At 44.3% G+C, this 19623-nt stretch overlaps 3 protein-coding genes across 11 annotated transcripts in view; 2 read left to right on the top strand and 1 right to left on the bottom strand.

The window, feature by feature from the left end:
* Window positions 1-214: 214 nt before the first annotated feature.
* On the bottom strand, window positions 215-2185 carry dnajb9a (DnaJ heat shock protein family (Hsp40) member B9a). The gene is made up of 3 exons (XM_088379300.1): window positions 1993-2185; window positions 1683-1911; window positions 215-1397 (listed from the first exon to the last, which is right to left on the bottom strand). The coding sequence occupies exons 2-3, from the start codon at window positions 1897-1899 to the stop codon at window positions 979-981; spliced, it is 636 nt and encodes a 211-aa protein (XP_088235426.1). The 5' UTR covers window positions 1900-1911; window positions 1993-2185; the 3' UTR covers window positions 215-978.
* A 411-nt stretch (window positions 2186-2596) lies between these two features.
* On the top strand, window positions 2597-12241 carry LOC148396848 (calcium-independent phospholipase A2-gamma-like). Its single transcript, XM_088379299.1, has 10 exons — window positions 2597-2765; window positions 3016-4232; window positions 4670-4819; window positions 4927-5078; window positions 5438-5532; window positions 5850-6021; window positions 6098-6155; window positions 6270-6464; window positions 10435-10633; window positions 10691-12241. The coding sequence occupies exons 2-10, from the start codon at window positions 3084-3086 to the stop codon at window positions 10957-10959; spliced, it is 2439 nt and encodes an 812-aa protein (XP_088235425.1). The 5' UTR covers window positions 2597-2765; window positions 3016-3083; the 3' UTR covers window positions 10960-12241.
* A 991-nt stretch (window positions 12242-13232) lies between these two features.
* The window catches only part of nrcamb (neuronal cell adhesion molecule b), a 42615-nt gene continuing 36224 nt past the window's right edge, over window positions 13233-19623 (top strand). For all 9 annotated transcript variants that reach the window (XM_088378659.1, XM_088378663.1, XM_088378658.1 and 6 more), the window contains exon 1: window positions 13233-13379. The gene's annotated coding sequence lies outside the window, so the exon portion shown is untranslated. The remainder of the gene's footprint in view (window positions 13380-19623) is intronic.

Below are 19623 nucleotides of genomic sequence, written 5' to 3'. Positions count from 1 at the left end.
TATTTACTTACCACAAATGTTTGAATAGAATTCTTATAAAGTTTCCTTTACGTTGAAATGATTACAAAAAATAAAATTAAAATAAACCTCTCCACAACTATGAATTGTTGAGTATTGGTTGGTGTTGGCGAAAAAAAAAAAATCCTAACGTGTTTACAAGTAAAGTGACAGCGATTCCATGAAGTGTTCAATAAAAACAAATAACAGGAGACACTTGGTTTTAACTTTTTATTTTTCATAACACAACTTCAAAAAGCAAAGGCTACTCTACAACCTCATAGAAAAGGCGTGCTTGGATTGCATCTTTTACAACATCAAATAAGCAAACAAATATTGCACATAACCGACAGTGTTATCTCTCTAGCTAGGAATGAAGTAACATGTTACAAAACCCGTCTTCTCTATTATTTGTACTACACTGTTCTGTGAGTTACGACTACAACAAATGTATGATGTTTTCTACAGTATATTGACAAAAAATATATATACAGCGTGATAGTTGTTTTTTTTTACTGCATAACCCCCTTTTTCCAAGTACATTATGGAAAAACTCACATTAGGGCCAGCAGCTTTCAATGTTCCATTCAGGGAGTTCTGAATTGTAATGTTAGAAACTTTCCATGGGAATTAATTTCGACTTGATTTTTAAGAAATAACCACAACAACCAATCAGAGAAGGAATGACTGCTGAGGTGTCCATATAGTCAGAGCACACCGCCATGGCCTAACTCTGAGCTATTATCCTGGATTTTGGGAGTTTTGCTTAAGATATGGTGGAATATCCATGAAATTAGAAAAAATTCTGCTCGACAGCTACGTTTATCACAGCTTTGTGATTCGTAAATGATTGTAAATTAAAACAAATTCAGATTACATTCATATCTTGCTAGCAGTAACACGGCAAACTCCCCCTTCAAATATTCAACTAAATCTTTCTTATTCGTCATTACTGTCTACAGGAAAGGTGAATTTTGCATCCTAGGATGCACTGCAATCCGTGTACGTGGTCACCATATTCCCTCTGCGCTGCGTCACTGTTCTACAATGCTGTTTGGAGGCAGCACGGAAGACACTTTCAGTTGGCGCCGCCCGCCTGTGGAAGGCGAATATCTTCTCAATGTCGTCAAACAGGTCACCAAAGACACCGGCTCCTTGAAAGTGTCTCTTGTGTCGGCCGTGGGGTTCTCTCGGGGAATGTTCATCAAAGTGTTGCCTCTGCCGGGCATGCCGGCTGTTGTGGTTGTACATGTCAAAGTCCTTAAAGATGTCGTCCACTTTGAAACTGAACGGTTGGTGCGCGTTTTGCGTCTGTTGTGGCCCTGCTGTGAAATAAGAGGCACCGCCACCAAACTGGTCATACTCTCTTCTTCTGGTCACGTCAGATAACGTCTCATAAGCTGGGGGGAAAAAATCCAAGAGATAAAAACTCATCAATTATAATTACAGCTTGACTTATAGATTTTGTTTGTGTAAATGTTATGAAATTATCTACAGTTTGGTTCATGATGATGTTTGTATCTCAAATCAACGTTCTACATTCAAACAACTAGAAATGACATTAATCTGTGCAGCTTTCTTTTAAATTCAAAAAACATATACATGTTAAGGTCATCGAATATTCTATATTATCCATAGGTGTTATAAAGAGTAAATAGTGAGAGAATAACACGAATCAACTATACCTTCTGCAATTTCCCTGAATCTCACTTCAGCGTCGGGGCTGTTGTTTTTATCAGGGTGATACCTCATCGCGAGCCTGTGAAAAGCTTTCTTTATTTGTCGCTCAGTCGCGTCTTTTGGCACTCCCAATATTTCGTAGTAGTCCTTCTTGGCAAGGAGCAGCTCTGCTATCACGAGGAGGCACACGGCCATCTTCAGAGCAGACTGAGCATTGGCCATGGCTCAGATGTCCTGCACAATAAACACAAGTCAAAGGCAATCGAAATGATGGCTAGCGTCTGCTCATTCGTTTAATATACGTTTCCTACTCACCTTTTATGAGGTCTAAGTGCAAGCCAAGCCTGTACGCTATAAAATATTTAACCAGCGGTATTCATGACGCAAAAAGTGTATTTGACGATTAACGCGACATCGAGAGTTTCAAGCATCAGTGATGGGCGCGAGTAAGTTACGTCATGACATTTCTTCTTCGGTGCTTGTTCGCAAGCATGGCAACCAGTTTGTGCGTGACTTCCCTCCTGTGGTAAAAATTGGAAATACACTACTAGCTAGAAAAAAAAGAACTGATTTTAGGCATATTATTTCCACAATTTCATCGTGTCTTTCTTGTTTTTATGAGTCAATTACAAGGCCTTTTTAAACCAGGAACTGAATTTTACAGTTTTAAATGACAGATAGAGAATAAGTCCTCAATACTGCCAATAATCTTGACTTATCTTGATTTTTCCAGTACCTTTGTTGAATTTGAAAAGAAAAAAAATGCCAGCCCGTGCTGAAAATACGCTTAATGTGCTTAAAACTGTAAATACACTTGCCTCCTCCTCTTCGTTTCACAGAAAGAAAACCAGCCAATCAACTTTCCCGATTTTAGTGGGTCAAGCACTAACCAACCAATGGCACGCGTTTTCCCTCCCACGTGTTTGTTGTTTTTCTTTTCGGGGGATGTTACGTTGATGTGGAAATCAGGCGTCAGCTCGGACCCATTGCCAACATGTCGTCATTTACTCGCTTGTAGTTGGGTCGCGGCTGAAGAAAAGGATGTTAAAGGTTGAAGCTCACCTTGAAACGACGATATAAAAGCTGTGGTATGTTTTGCGGCACCGTGTTGTGTTTGGGCTGTGTGTTTGCTAGCCTGTTAGCTAGCGGCAGTGTCAATTTCATCACTTTTTTATGTTCTCAGAGAGCTTTTGTTTTTATTTCCGTCATCCTTTAAGTTATCACTGCATTATATAGTCTGTAGTGAGCTTTGTAATAATAATATTTAAGGAAATTACGTGTTACATTGTCATTGTCATGGTCTTCATTTCCTTCCATTGTTGTATTGATCATCACCAGGTTCATGGAAAGAAGGAGTGTAGCTTTAGAGTTCCATTGGATGGACTGAACTCTTCGCACGTAAAAGGATGAGTCATACATGGTGTCTCAGTCCCTGGCTTAAACTAAATAGAACTTTTGACATATGGCGCCCTTGCAAACCAGCATCCTCACCCTTTCCCTTCTCAGGTACCTCGCACTGTTCACTTCACATCCAGGATCCTTCTTGCGGGAAGCTGAGCTCCCTCAGCCGGAAGCATGTCCTTCACACACGACTTTGGGCTCAGAAAGCACGCCTCTGCAGGGCGAACCAGGTCGTGAGACAGAAGCTCGGGCTCCACACCAGCAACCTGCGTTTGAACACTTCGGCATCGCGTTGGTCCACGGGCCTCAGCCAGCACATGTCCCGAGTAAAGAACACGTTGGACGCCGTTTCCAAAGCTGTGACGCAAACCGACCTCCTCTCCAAGATTGCCCGGCTCAAAACAAAAAAGGATGGCAAAAATGTGAGGTCAACTCCTGAATCGAAAGTTGTGGAGATCGCCCCGGTTTCTCCATCTGCTCCCAAGCATCCAGCGAGTACGTCACCCAGTCCTTCCAGTCCGACGTCTGTTCCGAAACCGGACACAGGTCCCTCCCCTTCGCAACCTCGTAACACCTCACAAGCGAGCGCTGCTGCTGCTGTTGTGACCAAGCTAGAAGTAAAGGAAAAAAAACTGAAGCCTGTCGCCGCTACCGTCAAGCCAGAGGAGCTTCAAGAGAGCGAGAGTCTGCCTTCCAAACAACCACTTGCGCTTTTTCACCCCAGTAAATTTTCAGTCAACCTGGATGAAACATACAACTACCTAGCCCACCACATCAATTCCTACTTTGGCAGCAGCACACAGAAAAAAGTTGCGGAGAACCATGTTGAGGCATCATCTAAAACCCAATCTCAGACTCTACAAAAAAGTGACCCCGTGTGCAATAAACCAGACCTGAATCCTCCTGCGACACCTGCCTCGCCTAAAAAAGGTTTCGGTCACTACCTGTCCTATTCTGCTCCCACCGTGCAAGCTTTTGTAGGCAGCTACATCGCCCCGTTGGTTCCCAAGTTCAGAACCGGGGAGGCAAAAAATGCCGCGGATGAAATCACAAAGCCGGAGGTTGCGCCGGTAAAGCAGATGGAGAAGGCCGTCAGTACAGAGCAGAAAACAGCGGAGGAGAAGGCCAAGAAACTTCTGGTCCAAAGGGAAAAGGTATGTTTGAATTCATATTGATTCAGCAAATGTTATTTTTTATACAAATATACAGTAAGCGCTTTGTTTAACCCTAAATTTAATTGAAAACACCCTTCTTAATCTTTGAAAAATAATCACGCAATTTTCCAACCCTAACTTGTCACGTGCCAATCATACCACGTCAACTGAGCGTTGTCCAGCTGCTCCGCTTGTCCAAACACTTTTGTGGTGTGAATTCCAGGAGTTCATTTATTTTTAGACTGGCCTGTACCTTTCTTTACATGCCCAGGCTGTTATGGTGTGGCGATAAAAAATCAGGTTGCGTTAATCTAAAGTGGGCTCTCCTCCAAGAAGTGTTGGTATGAGACATCAAACATGTGACCGAGTAACATGACACTTCAACATGTCAGTGTACCTAATATTGTGATTCTCAGAAACCTATTTTTTTCTTCCAGATCATCGCCCGGGTGAGCGTGGACAATCGTACCCGGGCTCTGGTCCAGGCGCTCCACAGGGCCACCGACGTGAGGGTCTACATCAGCAGGGTTGAGGACCTTAGCTACCACCTGCTGGAATTTCCAGAGACGTGTGGGGTTGCCGTCAAGGTACACCAGCACATTTGAATTAACTAGCAAAAACGGCGATCTCGGTGTCCATTCCGTGCTTTCAGTTTGGGTGATGAGTCAGCACGTGAAATGTGTGTGTTCATCAGGAGAAGGTAATCCCCTGCCTGCTGCGTCTGCAACAGGCCAGTGATCCTGGACTGAGGGAAGCCGTCAGAGAAGCTCTTGCTCTGGTGGGCTACCATAAGCCCGTCAAAGGCCGCGGCATACGCATTCTATCCATAGATGGGGGAGGGTTAAGGTATATATATATATATATATTTTTTGTTTTGTTTGCTCATTTTATGTTTCTTCTTGGTTGTAGTTCCTGATATGTCAACTTGAATTCTTTACTGCCACCTAGTGGAAGGACATGGTATTTTTCTCTCCCAAAAAAGGGTAAATAGAAGGCGTGTCTATTTGAGGTGCAGCGATAATTTTTTTTTTAATTTGCACATAATTATTTGAGATTATTAGAGTGGAGGATAGGAGTTTACTCCAGTCGCTCCCACAGGTGTTGTTATCTTTACAGTTGAGCATATGCAATGTCACGCTCCCTGTTTTTGTACCATGTTAATCATTAATATCGCTTTTTCTTGCTTTTTTTTTCTTTCTTCACAGGGGACTTCTTGCCCTTCAGACTTTGCAGAAGTTGGAGACCATGACCGGCAAGCCCATTTATAAACTCTTTGATTATATTTGCGGTGTCAGCACAGGTGAGTTGTGGATATGAATTATTATTGCACAGATGATGAGTATACAAGTGTCCACATAGGGGCGCTGTGGATTACTTAATCCTCAACTTGTGCTTTATTTTGCACCATCTTGAAGCACTCCATTTATCTTCCAGATTGGCCTTTAAGGACCAACACAAGCTTGCACTAGCTCCAAATATCCATCTGGCCCACAGATGTTCTCTTTTTGATCAAACACAATTTTTAATCACGGCCCCTCGCTACTCTTCTGCCATGATTATGCTTCTGTAGATCTTCAGAAGGAAAAATAATTGTTCTGATCCCTTTTCTCATCTTAGGTGCAATCCTGGGCTTCATGTTGGGTGTTTTCCAACTCTCACCAAGGGAGTGCGACGATCTCTACCGCAAGTTGGGCTCGGAAGTTTTCAAGCAGAACGTGATTGTGGGCACGGTGAAGATGGGCTGGAATCACGCTTTCTATGACAGCCAAGCTTGGGAGATCTTGCTCAAGTTAGTGTTGGTGTCAATGTTGATGACACAAGGAGATGTGTCAGTGGAAAATGAACTCCTCTTTCCCCCCTGACAGAGAGAAAATGGGCTCACACCTTCTAGTGGAGACTTCTAGAAACCTGGAATGTCCCAAAGTGAGTTCCTCTCCTGCCAATTTGCCTGTTATGCTAGCATCCATTCATTGTTGCATGCGACACAGAGTAAAATGCGTCAAATCTAATATTTGCAACTCCCCCTCCCTCCAATAGGTGGCAGCAGTGAGCGCCATTGTGAATCGAGGCACTCCTCTCAAGGCGTACGTGTTCAGGAACTACAACCTTCTACCGGGCGTGCGCTCTCACTACCTGGGGGGCTGTCAGCACCAGCTCTGGCAGGCCCTCCGCGCCTCCTCAGCCGCGCCCGGCTATTTCCAGGAGTTCCCCTTGGGCAGCGATCTCCATCAGGTCAGTCGGAAGAGACACTGCATTGACAAATAAAATCTGAGACTGACAGATGCAAACTTCTTTGGAGGGAGGAACTTCATTTCCTACCTGTTTGTTTTCCTTTTGCCGACATAAATGCTCTTAAATCCATCTCCGTTAAGCAGCCATGCATTAGCCGTAACATTCCCATTTAAGTGATCAATAACTAACGCCACTCTCCACCTTTCCCTGAGTAAGCGCTTAGTCAGTAAACTTAAAACAGCATGAGTAAGACACCTTAGTAAAGTGCAATAATGCCGGAAGAAAAAAAAAATTGTGTGTGTTTATGTATTCAATTTGATGTTTCCACTTTTGTTCTGATGGCGTCACACATGTCAACATCTCCTTGGGTTGACTTTCCTCGGGCAGATGTTCCACACACACACAAAGTGTGTGAGCGGATTTTAATTGGAAAGCCACACGGGTTTGTGGCGGTGAATGTTGGAACGAGAATGAAAGAGAATGGTTGATGACAACACACCTATGTCGAGGAAAATGACCCCTCCCCCCCCCCGCCGTGTTGCGGGTGGCATGAATTAGCCAAGCTTCCCGCATCAAATGCTCTGAACCATACCAAGGCAAACTGAAGTGAACTTCAGTACTTAGTCACGTGATGATTTAAGAAATGAATCAAGAAGGAAATCCGATTGGTCACCTAATTGATCAGACAAGCCAACATCAAGCCAAGTTCTGAGTCACACTAGCAAGAATGTGTGCCGCTCTCGCCCGTGAAATGTGAACACGACATGCCGTCCATCTGATGTCAGGATTCCCATCTGACAAGAGAGTCATCTCACAGTTTTCCACCCACGCTCGCAGAATTGTCCACTTCATTCAAGAGCCGGACAATCCCCCTTTTGTTCGCCGTGTGCCGAAAGCCTGCTGGTATTTTTCGAGCCACGTCTGATTGATCGCTGATGTGATCCGCGGGTCAGATTTGAAAATCTATTTCTTCTTAAGATTTGAAAATCCAGAATTCATAACTAAGTAATAATAGCCACTCTTATTTCCACATGAAAGCCTTCACAGTCATTCCGGGGCACTAAATGACACAATGACTCCAAACGTTTGACAATGACTCCGAGGGCCTTTACGGAAAGACGAGGAAGGGGCCCCGTTGCCACGGCGACGGGGGAGTGGGAATGGGTGTGTGTCTTTTGTGCCCACCACTGCCATCCTTATTAATGGCTCGAATGGGATTGTTGGACCACCGCCTTCGGTGAGCGCTCCCGAGAGCGCTCTACAGGAAGTCCGAGAGGTGGAGTGAATCACATGTGAATCACATCACGAGTCACTGGAACTAAAATCAAGAGATGTTTCCAAAGAGAAAACAAAAGTAGACCTCCATTGGGATTGGAATAATCTGCCTTGGTCATCACATTGCTCTAATATGTTCTAGAATCGAGTCACACCTCGCGTTCGTTCGCATTAATATGCGCCTTCAGCCTCGTCTCCTTTTGCTCGCGGCAGGGAAATTAGACTGAAATTACCCAGGAGATGACCCAGCAGATGGTGGAAATCAAAGCCATGTTTAGTGGTGTGAAGTCAACTAATATGTACACAACATCTCCGGGGAATCGAGTTGGGAGTCAATCGAATCAGATTGGGATTCATTGCGACAATACCGGTCGCCGACTATGTGTGGTCGTGGATTAGTGTGGGAAAAGACAACGGCCGACAATAAATCTCAAACGCTTTCCCCGCCCGAGGCTTCGGTCCCCATCGACACAGATGAGTCCTGCCTCTTTTGTCAATTTGGTGGGGGGCTCAATTGAACCACGCTCTGACCTTTTTGCCCCTGTGAGATCCCAAAAGGAAAGGAGGAGAACTGTTTGGCGTAATGGGATAATTTGCCATGACGACCTTTGACCTGGACTGACTGCCACTCTTCGGTAGCACTTCCAACACTGACAATATTGTCACGCTCATCCTTTTCCGCTAACAGGGGTGGCCTTTATGCAATTTGGATGTTGTCTTGGCAGCTTATGTAGCTCAATGATTTACTTTCCCCAATGTTCTATTTGGCACAAACGGATTTTAATAATGAAAGTAATTTTCTGCTTCCAGCGTCAATTCTTTTTAAGAATTGAATGACCATCGGGTATAATCGTATTCAGGATTCGCGAAGGCATTCTCATGAGGGAGCGTCGGCTCGGCTTTTAAATTGCTGCCCCAGTTCAGCTTTGACAACATGGCCAAAGGCAATTTGTAATGACGACAGTTGTGATTTCAAAACCACGCCAGATGTGTGCAAAGGGCTCATCTCATTTCTCATATACTTTTTGTTTATTAATCCCTGAGCGGGGTATTCTGGCAATAAATAGATTGTTTGGGAGGCTGTGTTAAGACCTTGGACCTGCCCAAACCACCAAAGTACATATTTTATATACTGGTATGAAATGAATCAGTCCTTGAATCGAATCCCATCTATCGAGATCAAATCGTTTATTATCGGCGAGATGCCATGAAACTATACCGCGGCTCGGATTTGGATCAAAGCAGAACCTCTCGTTCTCCTTCAGCTTGGGTCTCTCATCAACCACTGATGCTTAGCTTCATGAAACGGAGATGCGGCGAAATGTGGCGCCTTAAGGAAGAAAATAACGTTTGCTCTTGTAGCTAATGGCGTTTGACGTACAGTCGGCCGTGAAATGACTTTTACTGATCCAGGCCGCTTTTCTATTGCGATGGGCGACCTCCCCTGCGGGGCGACTTGGAGTGGCGCCGTGGAGATAAGCTTGCAAGATGAGTCTCTTCAAGCAGCGCTGCCAATTTCACTTTTGTTTATTCAATCCGGCCGATATTCTCCTTACGAGTCTTCTTTCACTCCGATCTATCGGAGCAATTACTTTGAAGACCTTCATTGTCAATCGCCAGACGTGAACCGCGTTCCCTTAGGTGAGAAAGGCCTAATTAGTTGAAAATTTGCTTTACGATGATCTGGTTTATGAGGCGAACATGGCAGAGCGCTAATCCTCCGGAGGATCAACCGTCGACATCGGCGGGAAATCATTAAGCCGCTTGCCATTTAAGCAGTCGGGAACTTAGCTCGTCTTTCAGGAAAACGTGAAATTGTAACTCACATCTGCCAACTTCAGCCTTCTCGTTACCTCCGAGTGAGTGTTGATTGCTAGTGACAGCCGAAGGAGAAAAAAAAAGAAGTCACAAGCGCCATAGACTGAAAAATAACAGCAAGAGGAAGTTTGAAACTTTCCACAACTTTCTTAATGAAACCCAACTCGCCGAGCAGGTGCCTTGAAATGGAACGTTCGACTCGGCGCTCGCAGGAGGAATCTCCCTCTTAAGTTCTAATTGTCCTTGGCCAATGTGTCCTTGGCCGCCGGCACAAAAAAATCCGCAACTGGTGTGTCGCCGTCGAGGATATTGAGTAAATGATAAGTGATAAGGATAAAAAAAATAGATGTGACGGAAATTACAATTTTTTTTTTGTGTATTGAACAGCAATAACGTGAGCGATTAAACACCAGAATCTGGTAAAACATGCACCCCATGCGATGTCCCTCCTGAGACACTCAGGGAGGGGAGGGGGGGTTGCGGGTCCCACCCCCAGCCTGGCCTCTTTAATGAGGACTGGCCCCTCTGTGTTTGATCCCACTGCCAACCCCGCAGCCTCATGCCTATTCATCAATCCCCGTCATCTCTCCTGTTGCCCCCCCCTCCCTCCCCATAGCCTTAGGTAGACTGTGGATTCAAAGCAAAAGCACTCCTGGGCGGTTGTTCGATTTCAAAACGGCGTTGTGAAGCACAGTGGTGAAAAGAAGAACGAAGGAGAAAAAAAAAAAACGACTTCATTGTGTGCTTTGTCGTTCCGCAAACAGCTCGGGAGCCGCATTGATCTTTTCATTTGCTGAGATGGGCCTCAAAAATGTCTTGCGCTACCCAAATAAAATCCATGAAATGTTCCCAAGGCTCACTGAATGTTTTTTTTCAGGATGGAGGTTTGCTCATCAACAACCCCACAGCGCTGGCCATCCACGAGTGCAAGTGTCTGTGGCCCGATACGCCCTTGGAGTGCGTGGTTTCGGTCGGCACGGGGCGTTTGGAAACCATGGGGAAGAGCAACAGCGGCACTTACACGAGTCTCAAAACTAAAATCAACAACGTCATCAGCAGCGCTACAGACACGGAAGGTAAGTGAATTGCCGGCTGTTCTCACACCTTCTAATCGTGACACCTCGGATCTCCAGAGGTCCACGCCATGTTGGACGGCTTCCTTCCCGCCGACACGTACTTCCGCTTCAACCCGTACGTGAGCGAAGACATCTCCATCGACGACAACCGTCAGGAGAAGCTGGACCTGCTGGAAGCCGAAGCCTTCCGCTACCTGGAGAGGAACGAGGAGAAGCTGCGGAAGGCGGCCCGAATCCTCACCAGAGAAAAGGGCTCGGTGCAGAAGTTGGCCGAATGGCTCAGGAACCGAGTGGACACTTGGTCCTTCAACTCCTTTAAGTTTTAGCCACAGCAGAACAAAAACAAAACACGTTTTACCTCACGAGTGGGGGATTTGTTTTCCTTCTACGATGCTTGGGATGGGCACCTCGTGTTTAATTTAGGACGTTTGAGGCTAACGTAACATTTCATCGTGCAGCATTCTCGCATGTGTTTTCAACAATTTGTTTTTAAGGGTACACGCTTTGATTTCGTTTATCTTCTCCGTCAAGTCCGTCCGTTGTAGTACCAAGACTGATCTGTGAGAGGCAGCGTGGTGCCACAGAGCATCTGAACTGCCTTAGATTACCAAGAAGAAAAGGCAGCTAGAGATGAAATGTAAAATATTTGGTCCCTATGTGATTCTAAGTGTTGAGCAGATTTGTTTGGGGGGGGAAATCACTATTAACACACGCAAGAAATTGCTCAGGATAATCTTGGGCTTTTCTGATTTTGATCAGAAGAGGAAAATTGGGGTCAAATTTATCCCGGTTATCAGTATGTGCGTGTATCACACTAATAGCTGTAACACTAAGAAAAAAAAAAGAAAATGGAAATATAAAGAAATTCAAACTATTAATTTAAGTAATTAATGGGAGTGATATTATTGTAACTTTACAAAATGCAGCTGTAAATGTATGTTATGTTTAACATTTCAATGTCTAGCAGAAGAAAATATTTCAATGCCAATGTCAGGAGTTCGATATGAATAACAACAGTGGACCTCACAAACATTACTCTTACTTATTTATTTTAGCCAGTCAAATGTTTTGGCTTTGCTGCTGTTTTTTTTTTTTTTTGCTTTGTGCACTTGACTGTCACTTCTCACTTCTCCATTTTGAATGTCTTGGCTCAGGCAGGTACTGTATATTTGATGCATCAGTGAATCCCCGAGGACAATTGATGAGATGGGTATATGGGGATTTTTCCACAATCGCATAATTCCACTGCTCCTTTGTAAAGACAATTCCAGAGTCGTCATATATGTAATTAAAGCTCATTATGCCTCTTTAACGTGATTGGGAAAAGCAGCTGAGTTGCACAGCATCTTCTCAGGAAGACGTCTCGTGCACGTTTAATGATGCTCTCTGCTGGATGCTTAGTGACATTTGGGCTGATAAAACATAATCTACACAGTATTCCCAAAAGTGCATGTCTTGATTTGTGCTTAATTATGATGCATGTCGTGGTTCAATCTAATTCAAATGAGAAGAAACATGTAGCGATGTGGCTTTTTAATCTGTTAAAATCAATCCTCTTAATCATGATCAAGGGATGTTTTTTTTTAAATTAAAGATTTATGGTTTTGATTTCTTATTGTCCTTATTATTTTTACTTTTCAAAACGTACAAAAAATGTGATAGTAGAGGTTGGGGCTACTAAATCTAAGCTAAACAAATAACAAAAAAATCATTATTGATATACAAAGTCAATATAAATGGCAAAATTGTAACAAAATATATTTAGTTTAACTAATTGCAGATAAAGAAAATATACTGTCCATTAAAAAACGATTCCGTCACCACATTGATGCTTTTGACAACTCGCTCAATTTACAAACAAATACACGCAAGATTAAAATTGGGGCATTATCCCCTAAAATTTCCTTTAGAAAAATAACACAATTATGAATGCTACATTTGTGTATTCAGTGAGTCAAGTATTTTGCGTGCTGCGTGCGCTTTTGCCCCCCATGCATGTTAACATAGTTAACAACCAATAACAGCGTCTCCCACTCAATAGAATAAAAACAGCCTAATGTAATTACACAGCAGCCTGGAAGAGGAAATGCATCCTCTTCACATGTAACCCTGCCTAACTCATGAACTCACTCCTTTCTCCCGCATCACCAATTTGATTTTTCATTTGCACTGACATCCAGATATGTGCTAGAATCGTGCTGCTTCTCAATTACACCCCAAGCTAGCTGCAGCAAATAAAGGCAGCTCATTAACACTTCATTAGTTTTGCAACAAGCCATTGATATCAAAGGATGATATGATATAATTTGTGTTTATTCATTTATTTTGAGACAAGGGAGTCATTTCTATTAATGAAACACTTGTCATATGTTGCCCTTGGGATTAAATCTTACACAACAGCCATTAAAGTGCATTAAAAAGACAACGTTTGGCTTTTTAAAAATTTACTTTTGTTTTTAATCTCCAAACTCACCCAGCTGTTGTCCATCTGTGATACTTTGGCATTTACAAAAAATTAGACCAACCCAAAAAAAAAAAGAAGCGACATCAGCCGCGCGCGCCCCGGAGAAAGATGCGCGACCCCGCGAATTTATGTGCACGCGCGTGTGTGTCTGTGTGTGGTAGGAGGAGAGTGAGTCAGTCTAAAAAACGAGCGCAAGCAGAGCGAGCGGGACTCCATCCGAGACGAGGAGGTTGGAGAAGAAAGCATCGTGGACACTCCCACGCGTGGACCAGCGAAAGCAAGGTAAGCCCGCTGATTTGTACTGTCACAAATCTTTTAGTTTGGAGAAAACACGTGTAAGCCTTTCACTGGCAAGACTTTTTCTCGAGACGCTTCTGCAAAAGCAACCAAATTGATGTCAAGCATCCGTTCGTGGACGTTTTCATTCATTTTTATTTCCACGCCAAATAACTTACAGTATGTTCTCGCCCGCCGACAGTTTCCATTCAGCATTGTTTACATCTCGTGCTGTCAGCAGGAATTCAATGAATGGACGTTCCGACAAATAATAATCATAATGCTCAGTTTTTGATTGCTTACAGTGTTGTGCTACTGATGTTCCTAATATTTTGCTCCTCTACAACCCCAAATTATAAAAAGTACTATAAATGCACTGCAGAAAATCACGGTGTATCCTAGACCACGTGACTTTAATCAGCATCAGGTGTGTCACAGGAGACTCCGATAGCAATGTTAATCAATGGTATCTATAAATGTATCTGATATCCATCATATTACACATATATATCTCCCTTATCACTATTCTTGTATTTTTTTTTTTAAATTTACAAATAATTTATATTTAAGTAGTTTTCCCTACCCAGTTTTACCATTTAATTTCAATGGGTTTCAATCCTACGTGAACTTTAAATATTCATGGGCTGACATGTATGTATTTTGTCCATATTATAAATCACATTTTTGTCATGGATCTAGTTCGGAAGTTGGTGGTCCCTTGGTAGTGTTGATGAAAAATTGTGGACCCCGCCATCATTTTAATATATTCCATAATATCAGCAGATATATTTTTGTTGCGGATCAATTATGATTAAATAATGTATGTCATCCTTCTTTATAATATGTATGTGGTCTACTCAAAATATTTTTTATGTCGGCCAACATTGACAGTTGTTTTTTTGGCCCATTGTCGGCGAAAAAGCCGCACACTACAAATCTCTAAGCAGCTTTTCTCGTCCACATTTTTAATTCCCCCTCATGTTCATATCACCACTCGTGACAACGGCTTGTTTGCGTCTATCGCTCCATTTGTTTGCTTCTCAATCTGATGAAAGGCCCTCACCCCCCTTTTCCTTCTCCCCCCTTGAGGTTCACCAACAACACCCCATTCCGTGTGTTCCCCTTCGGAAAACAACTGCGAATTCCCACCCCCCCCTAAATTCCCCCCACCTCCTCCTCTTCATCCCTCTGTCTGGTTAAAGCCTCAGTCAAAGAGGGTCCTCACTATCACCCCCCTCCCTCCCTCCTCCTCTTCCTCCTTTCTCCCAGCTTCTACCCCATGTTCCCGCTCGTCCCCAGACGCTTTCTCTTGCACGCTACACACACACACACACACACCGGGTTGGGCTGCACACTTTCGCTGCTTGTTCAAATAGACACGTTAATGCCAATGCTAACGACCCCCCTGGCTTCATTGTTCCTCTTGCTCTCTCAACGTACTGACACACTTTCTAGTAATGTTTATGCACCCCGAGCAGACTTCTGGTAATCTGTATAAGAAGATAACGGTATCCCCGCTACTACTATGGGGGCCTTGTGTATTGCTGAACGGAAAAACAGGCGGTGACACACTTGTTTTTCTCGAGATTTTCGCTGTACAGTAGTGGCGGGAAGTAAGAAAGCAAAAATATGTTGTACTTAAGTAAGTATCAAATTGGCTATTATATACAGTGATGGCTTGAGATATGAGTTTAAGTTGTTAAATTAGTTGTTTAAGTCGTTGTTAGTCGTTATTTTCTGTGATGCTAGCATTAGTATTAAGCTAGCAGACTAAAGGTTATGTCGCAAGGCTAAAAATAAGCAATTGTGCACCATTATTTGCAAGTCAAAATGTTGTTTCTCATCAAAACATATTGACTAGCTGAGAAAACTGATAAGAAAGTTTTTCTGATAATTGAATTGCTGAGATGTCTCCAAAAGCTTTGCTCATCTCCGTGTGAGTAGCCGCTACAGCTAGCTGGTATTTAAAAACTGTTATAGTATCTGTGCTTTCGTTTCCTTACTCCAACAACTTGTCACGTTTGGTGACCCAATGACGTAAAAAAGCCCGAAATAGAAAATGGTCCGATTGTATCACTGTGTTCCCCGACATGATATAAAAAATCAGGACAAGATCGTGGCCTACATCGAGCTGCCGCCTTAACTTTCACCCGCAGCAGCTGCAACTGGCACCGGGCGGGGGGTGAGATTTGCATAACCGAGGGATTACCACCGCACGCGTTGGGGGTTATCGCCGAGGCACCAGTCGGTCACCCGGCTGGTCTAAAACGGCTGCCTGAGGGTGCTGTGGGAAAAGCTTGGGTGTTGGAGAGGAAAATGCCACCGATTTCAGTCCGTGGGTGCGTGAAGGCATGCAGACTGTCATCAAGGCGCCGTCTGTGGCACGGTGACCGCCGCCGACCACGGGTCAGGCCAAAGAGAAGAGTCGCTCTTGTGTCACTGATGCTGACGTAAACGGGGCATCATTGCTGAGAAGAAGTGTTATGCGACCTGGGGGCTTGTTATGTGCTCATCAAAATGTTGACGCAAACTTGGTCATCTTCACTGACGTGTGCTAGTCCTGATTGGACCCAATCTAGGGCAGTCTAGTTCCGTTCTGCCACCTCAGGTCCAAATCTTCCGGGACTGATGAGCAGGCCACCAACGAGCCGGGGCGTTCCTTCCCAGTCACACTGTCATTGCCCGGACCTTCACAGCAAGTGTTCGTGGAACTGGTGTGGGCCTCATTAGAGGAGCACAGAGAACCCTTAAATCCCACCCCACTTGTTCACGGCTGCCTGAACACTGGCTCTTGTTGTATTTGGACAAATCTATGCAGGGAGCAGATGAGCACATGCAAGAAAGGATCTGCATGTTCATCTCATTCACGCAGTTGTCTCTCGATGGTTTCAAGCTGATGGGCACAATTAGAACTTCACACTCAGTTAGGCATGGGGTCCGACGGGGATTGATACGGCGATGCCATTCTGCTTCCGCACAGCTGCAACTGTTGATGTTTACATGCTCCAGACGGTTATCCGAAGAGGATGCTGACAGGTGACTGACTCATAAACACCAATTGGAGGTGATTTATGTGCTTTGCAGCGCTTAAAAAAAATCCGCAGATGCTCTGGCATGTCCTCGAAAAAAATACTCTGGGTGAATAATCACTGATTGATGTTAGGTGAATTTTGTCAATCACCTAAAAAAAATCCAAACTATGTTCTGGCTTCAGAAAGAATTGGTGATGTTGACCTTTGGTTGGTCGCCCTCGGATGACCTCGGTCTTTACACCAGTGCTCTTGGCAGTCGTCAAGATCAATCAATGCAGGTTGCCATAGGAACGCCATGATCACTCATGTCAGGTTATTACAGTCGTTGGAACAAAGCATTAGTGATGCTCTTTTGTGTCCAAACAAATGCAGCTCACTTTTGAAGTGGAGATAATGGAATGGGCCGTTGTGGGTTTTAATTTGTCTGTATGACCTGTAGAGCTCATTCCCCAAAAAATAAAGGTTGACCTTTAGGACCTTGATACGGACTGTGGGTTAAACCTGAAAACTTTAGTTTGAGTCGGTCAGGTGCCAGTCGAGCTAATAATCTAGTCTAAAACCAATTTATACAGTTCTTGTTGTTTGGTTCTGGTGAGAATTTGATCTTGAAGCGATTGCAAGTAGCAAGTTTATCACCATGTCAGCTGATTTTGAACAAATAGAACCTTGAGAAGCTTTGGCACCAGATAAGTCGAAGACTGTTTTTAAGGAGTGGAGGATGAGGCGGAGGGTTGGATCATGTGTCTAATTTGAAACAAAAGAGCCTCCAGTTTAATGAAGTTCACGGAACAAACGAGTGTCGGAGCTTCTGTTCGAACAAATTGTATGGTCCTACACGTAACGCCGGCCAACTCTGGACGGGCGGCAGATGTTGTAGACGCGACCTGGTGACGACCCACTCAAAAGGGCCGCTGGTTCTCTTCTTGTCATGAGCTGTAATTGGGCTGCACTCCACTGGCAGGGGGGTACGGCGGCCAAATTGAAAGGGAATTGCGACCGAATTCGTCCAAGCCTTCCTCGTATTTACATAAATCGTGTCTGCACATCCCGTTCTGTGATGCGACTCGTTTTTGTTGGCTAATGGCTCAGCAAATGTTTCCCGCAGCTCTTTTTCTGATCATAAAGCCAGCCTGCCAAGAAATCCTCCCGAGCTTCCGCACTCTCCTAAGCCTACATCCTGCCGAAACGGGAAAGCGTCGCGAGATAAGCGACGAGGAGGCGTAGATTAAACGAGTCGCCTCGGCGCACGATGCAACGACGATTGAATGGAGAGCGGGAGACACTCATGAATAAAGTTGACACAAAGTGGCTTTGCTATGGTTAAGAAGGCTCGCTGACCTCAAGATCTTATTTAGGCCATGCCTCCCCGGGCCCCCCCCACCATCCACCCGAGGGTAAGACACTATGTTAGCCGTTCGGCAGCCACCACCGAGGGCCCTTAATCCCGCAGAGATGACAGCTTGGCTCGAGATGCCGGTGAAACCAATGGGCTTTTCTTTCCCTCTTTTTCACCCCTCCCGTACTCGCCACCCAGCCCCAGGAATCTTGGGAAAAAATCCCCAGGGGGGAGACAAAGGGAACGGGATGGTAAACAAATCCAAGTCTAGATCGGAGATCCCGCCATTGAGCGGACGATGAATTGGCATGTCTGGTGAGTTATCAAAAGCTCGCTATACAATGACGGGCTGCCGCTGTTGTTTTGTCCGGATGTGTCGTCTTTTGGTGGGGGGGATAATTTTTTTTGTAATCTATCCCAGATAATACTTGGCAAGACTTTAAGACTATTAGGACTTTGGGGTCAGAACATTTTTACATTTGGTTTTATTGTTTGTCATCATTGATTTATGATGACCCCCCCTCCCACCAGTGAGTGTGTGACCATGTGTATTTGTGTGCACATGTGCGCCGTACCAATTTAGGATCAAATGCAAGCTACGGAAGAGCAATCATCGTAATCTCACCGAGGTCACTTTTCTGCCGGAGCCAGGCATCTATCCCGCCTGGGAGGACGTAATTGTCAGAGAGATAATTCCGAGCTGCAGACTAGACTCTTGAGAGGAGGCGGAGTATCGTCGGGATTGTGTGGGTGGTGGATAGATAAAACGACAGCTTGATTTAGTAGCATTCCCTTTAGCTTTGATTCCACTAAGCAGTCGTGTTCGATTCCGCTCATTGTAAAAACGTCTCGTGTCCCATTTTGGAATTTAGGGTACGCTGCATTATCCTTGAATTGGTTATCCATGGTGGTCCATGTTACAGGCAGTTTTTTGGTTTACGACGGAGCACAGTCGATCATTAACTCGCTTACGTTCATTTGAAAGGATGGTTGTCGTAAAACACAATGTGTGGACTATCACTTGACGGCACGTGAAATTGGCGGTTAAATCCCGGTGCGAGCTTAGGACCGTAAAATGGATTTTGTCCGCTGTAAGAAAGTTTTTGTGCATTTTGATTGGTTTCACTGACTGCAACCACACTGGTCCAAAATGGTGTTTATGTGAAGGGTTCTAGTATAGGTGTCAAACTGAAGGCCCGGGGGTCCAGATACGGCCCGCCAGATCATTTTATGTGGCCTGGCCTAAAATTACAAATTGTCTTCACTTTTAAAAAACGAGAGATATTGCTTGCTATTTTTATTACCATTTTTAAAAATATTTCAACAGGCCCTCCGAGGGATGGATGGATGGATGGACACCAATGGGGCTTTGTTTGTTTTGTGTCGTTTGGTAAATTTCCACCACCAACAACTGCTAATCGTCTTCTTCGACCTCTCCGCAGTAGAAAGAGGCGGTTTCATTTTTTTTTTTTTAAATTTCTTTTGCCAAACAATCCCGCCTTTGTCAGGTTTGGACCCTGATGGTGAATGGTGTCCCTTACATTGGTTTTGTGCTGGCAGACATTCAAAAGACTTCCCATGTGAAGTCGACCCAATGCTTGGGACTTCAAGGTTGACTGCTTCTGGGGCGTCCCGGGGCAAAAGGCACAATGACCGCATCTCGTCAATTGAGCGCACTCGCTACTCAAAGTGCAAGACGGACTTCGCCCCCACAGATGGAAACGGGGCCGTTTTTTCTCCTCAGTCTCGATTGTAGTTGAAATGTCAACGCATGGAGACGTCAAGAGTTGCTCTTTAGATGTTAAGCCTTTCATGAAAACTAGCATAAATCAGTATAGCGTTTAATACGCATGGAAGGCTTTTTAGATTATTATGGAAAAAA

This window comes from Syngnathus floridae, chromosome 6, assembly GCF_059516105.1.
Source record: "Syngnathus floridae isolate MCC-2025c chromosome 6, RoL_Sflo_1.0, whole genome shotgun sequence".
In the NCBI taxonomy this organism is placed as follows: domain Eukaryota; kingdom Metazoa; phylum Chordata; class Actinopteri; order Syngnathiformes; family Syngnathidae; genus Syngnathus; species Syngnathus floridae.
The sequence above is the reverse complement of the archived record's forward strand: the minus strand, read 5'-3'. Positions and strand labels throughout refer to the sequence as shown.

Bases quoted from the DNA above. Each gene is read 5' to 3' on its own strand.
- dnajb9a (XM_088379300.1), bottom strand. From the start codon at position 1,899: ATGGCCAATGCTCAGTCTGCTCTGAAGATGGCCGTGTGCCTCCTCGTG. The intron at 1,398-1,682 runs GTATAGTTGATT...TTTTCCCCCCAG, and splicing joins ATTCAGGGAAATTGCAGAAG to CTTATGAGACGTTATCTGAC.
- LOC148396848 (XM_088379299.1), top strand. From the start codon at position 3,084: ATGAGTCATACATGGTGTCTCAGTCCCTGGCTTAAACTAAATAGAACT. The intron at 4,820-4,926 runs GTACACCAGCAC...TGTGTTCATCAG, and splicing joins CGTGTGGGGTTGCCGTCAAG to GAGAAGGTAATCCCCTGCCT. The intron at 6,022-6,097 runs GTTAGTGTTGGT...CCCCCCTGACAG, and splicing joins GCTTGGGAGATCTTGCTCAA to AGAGAAAATGGGCTCACACC.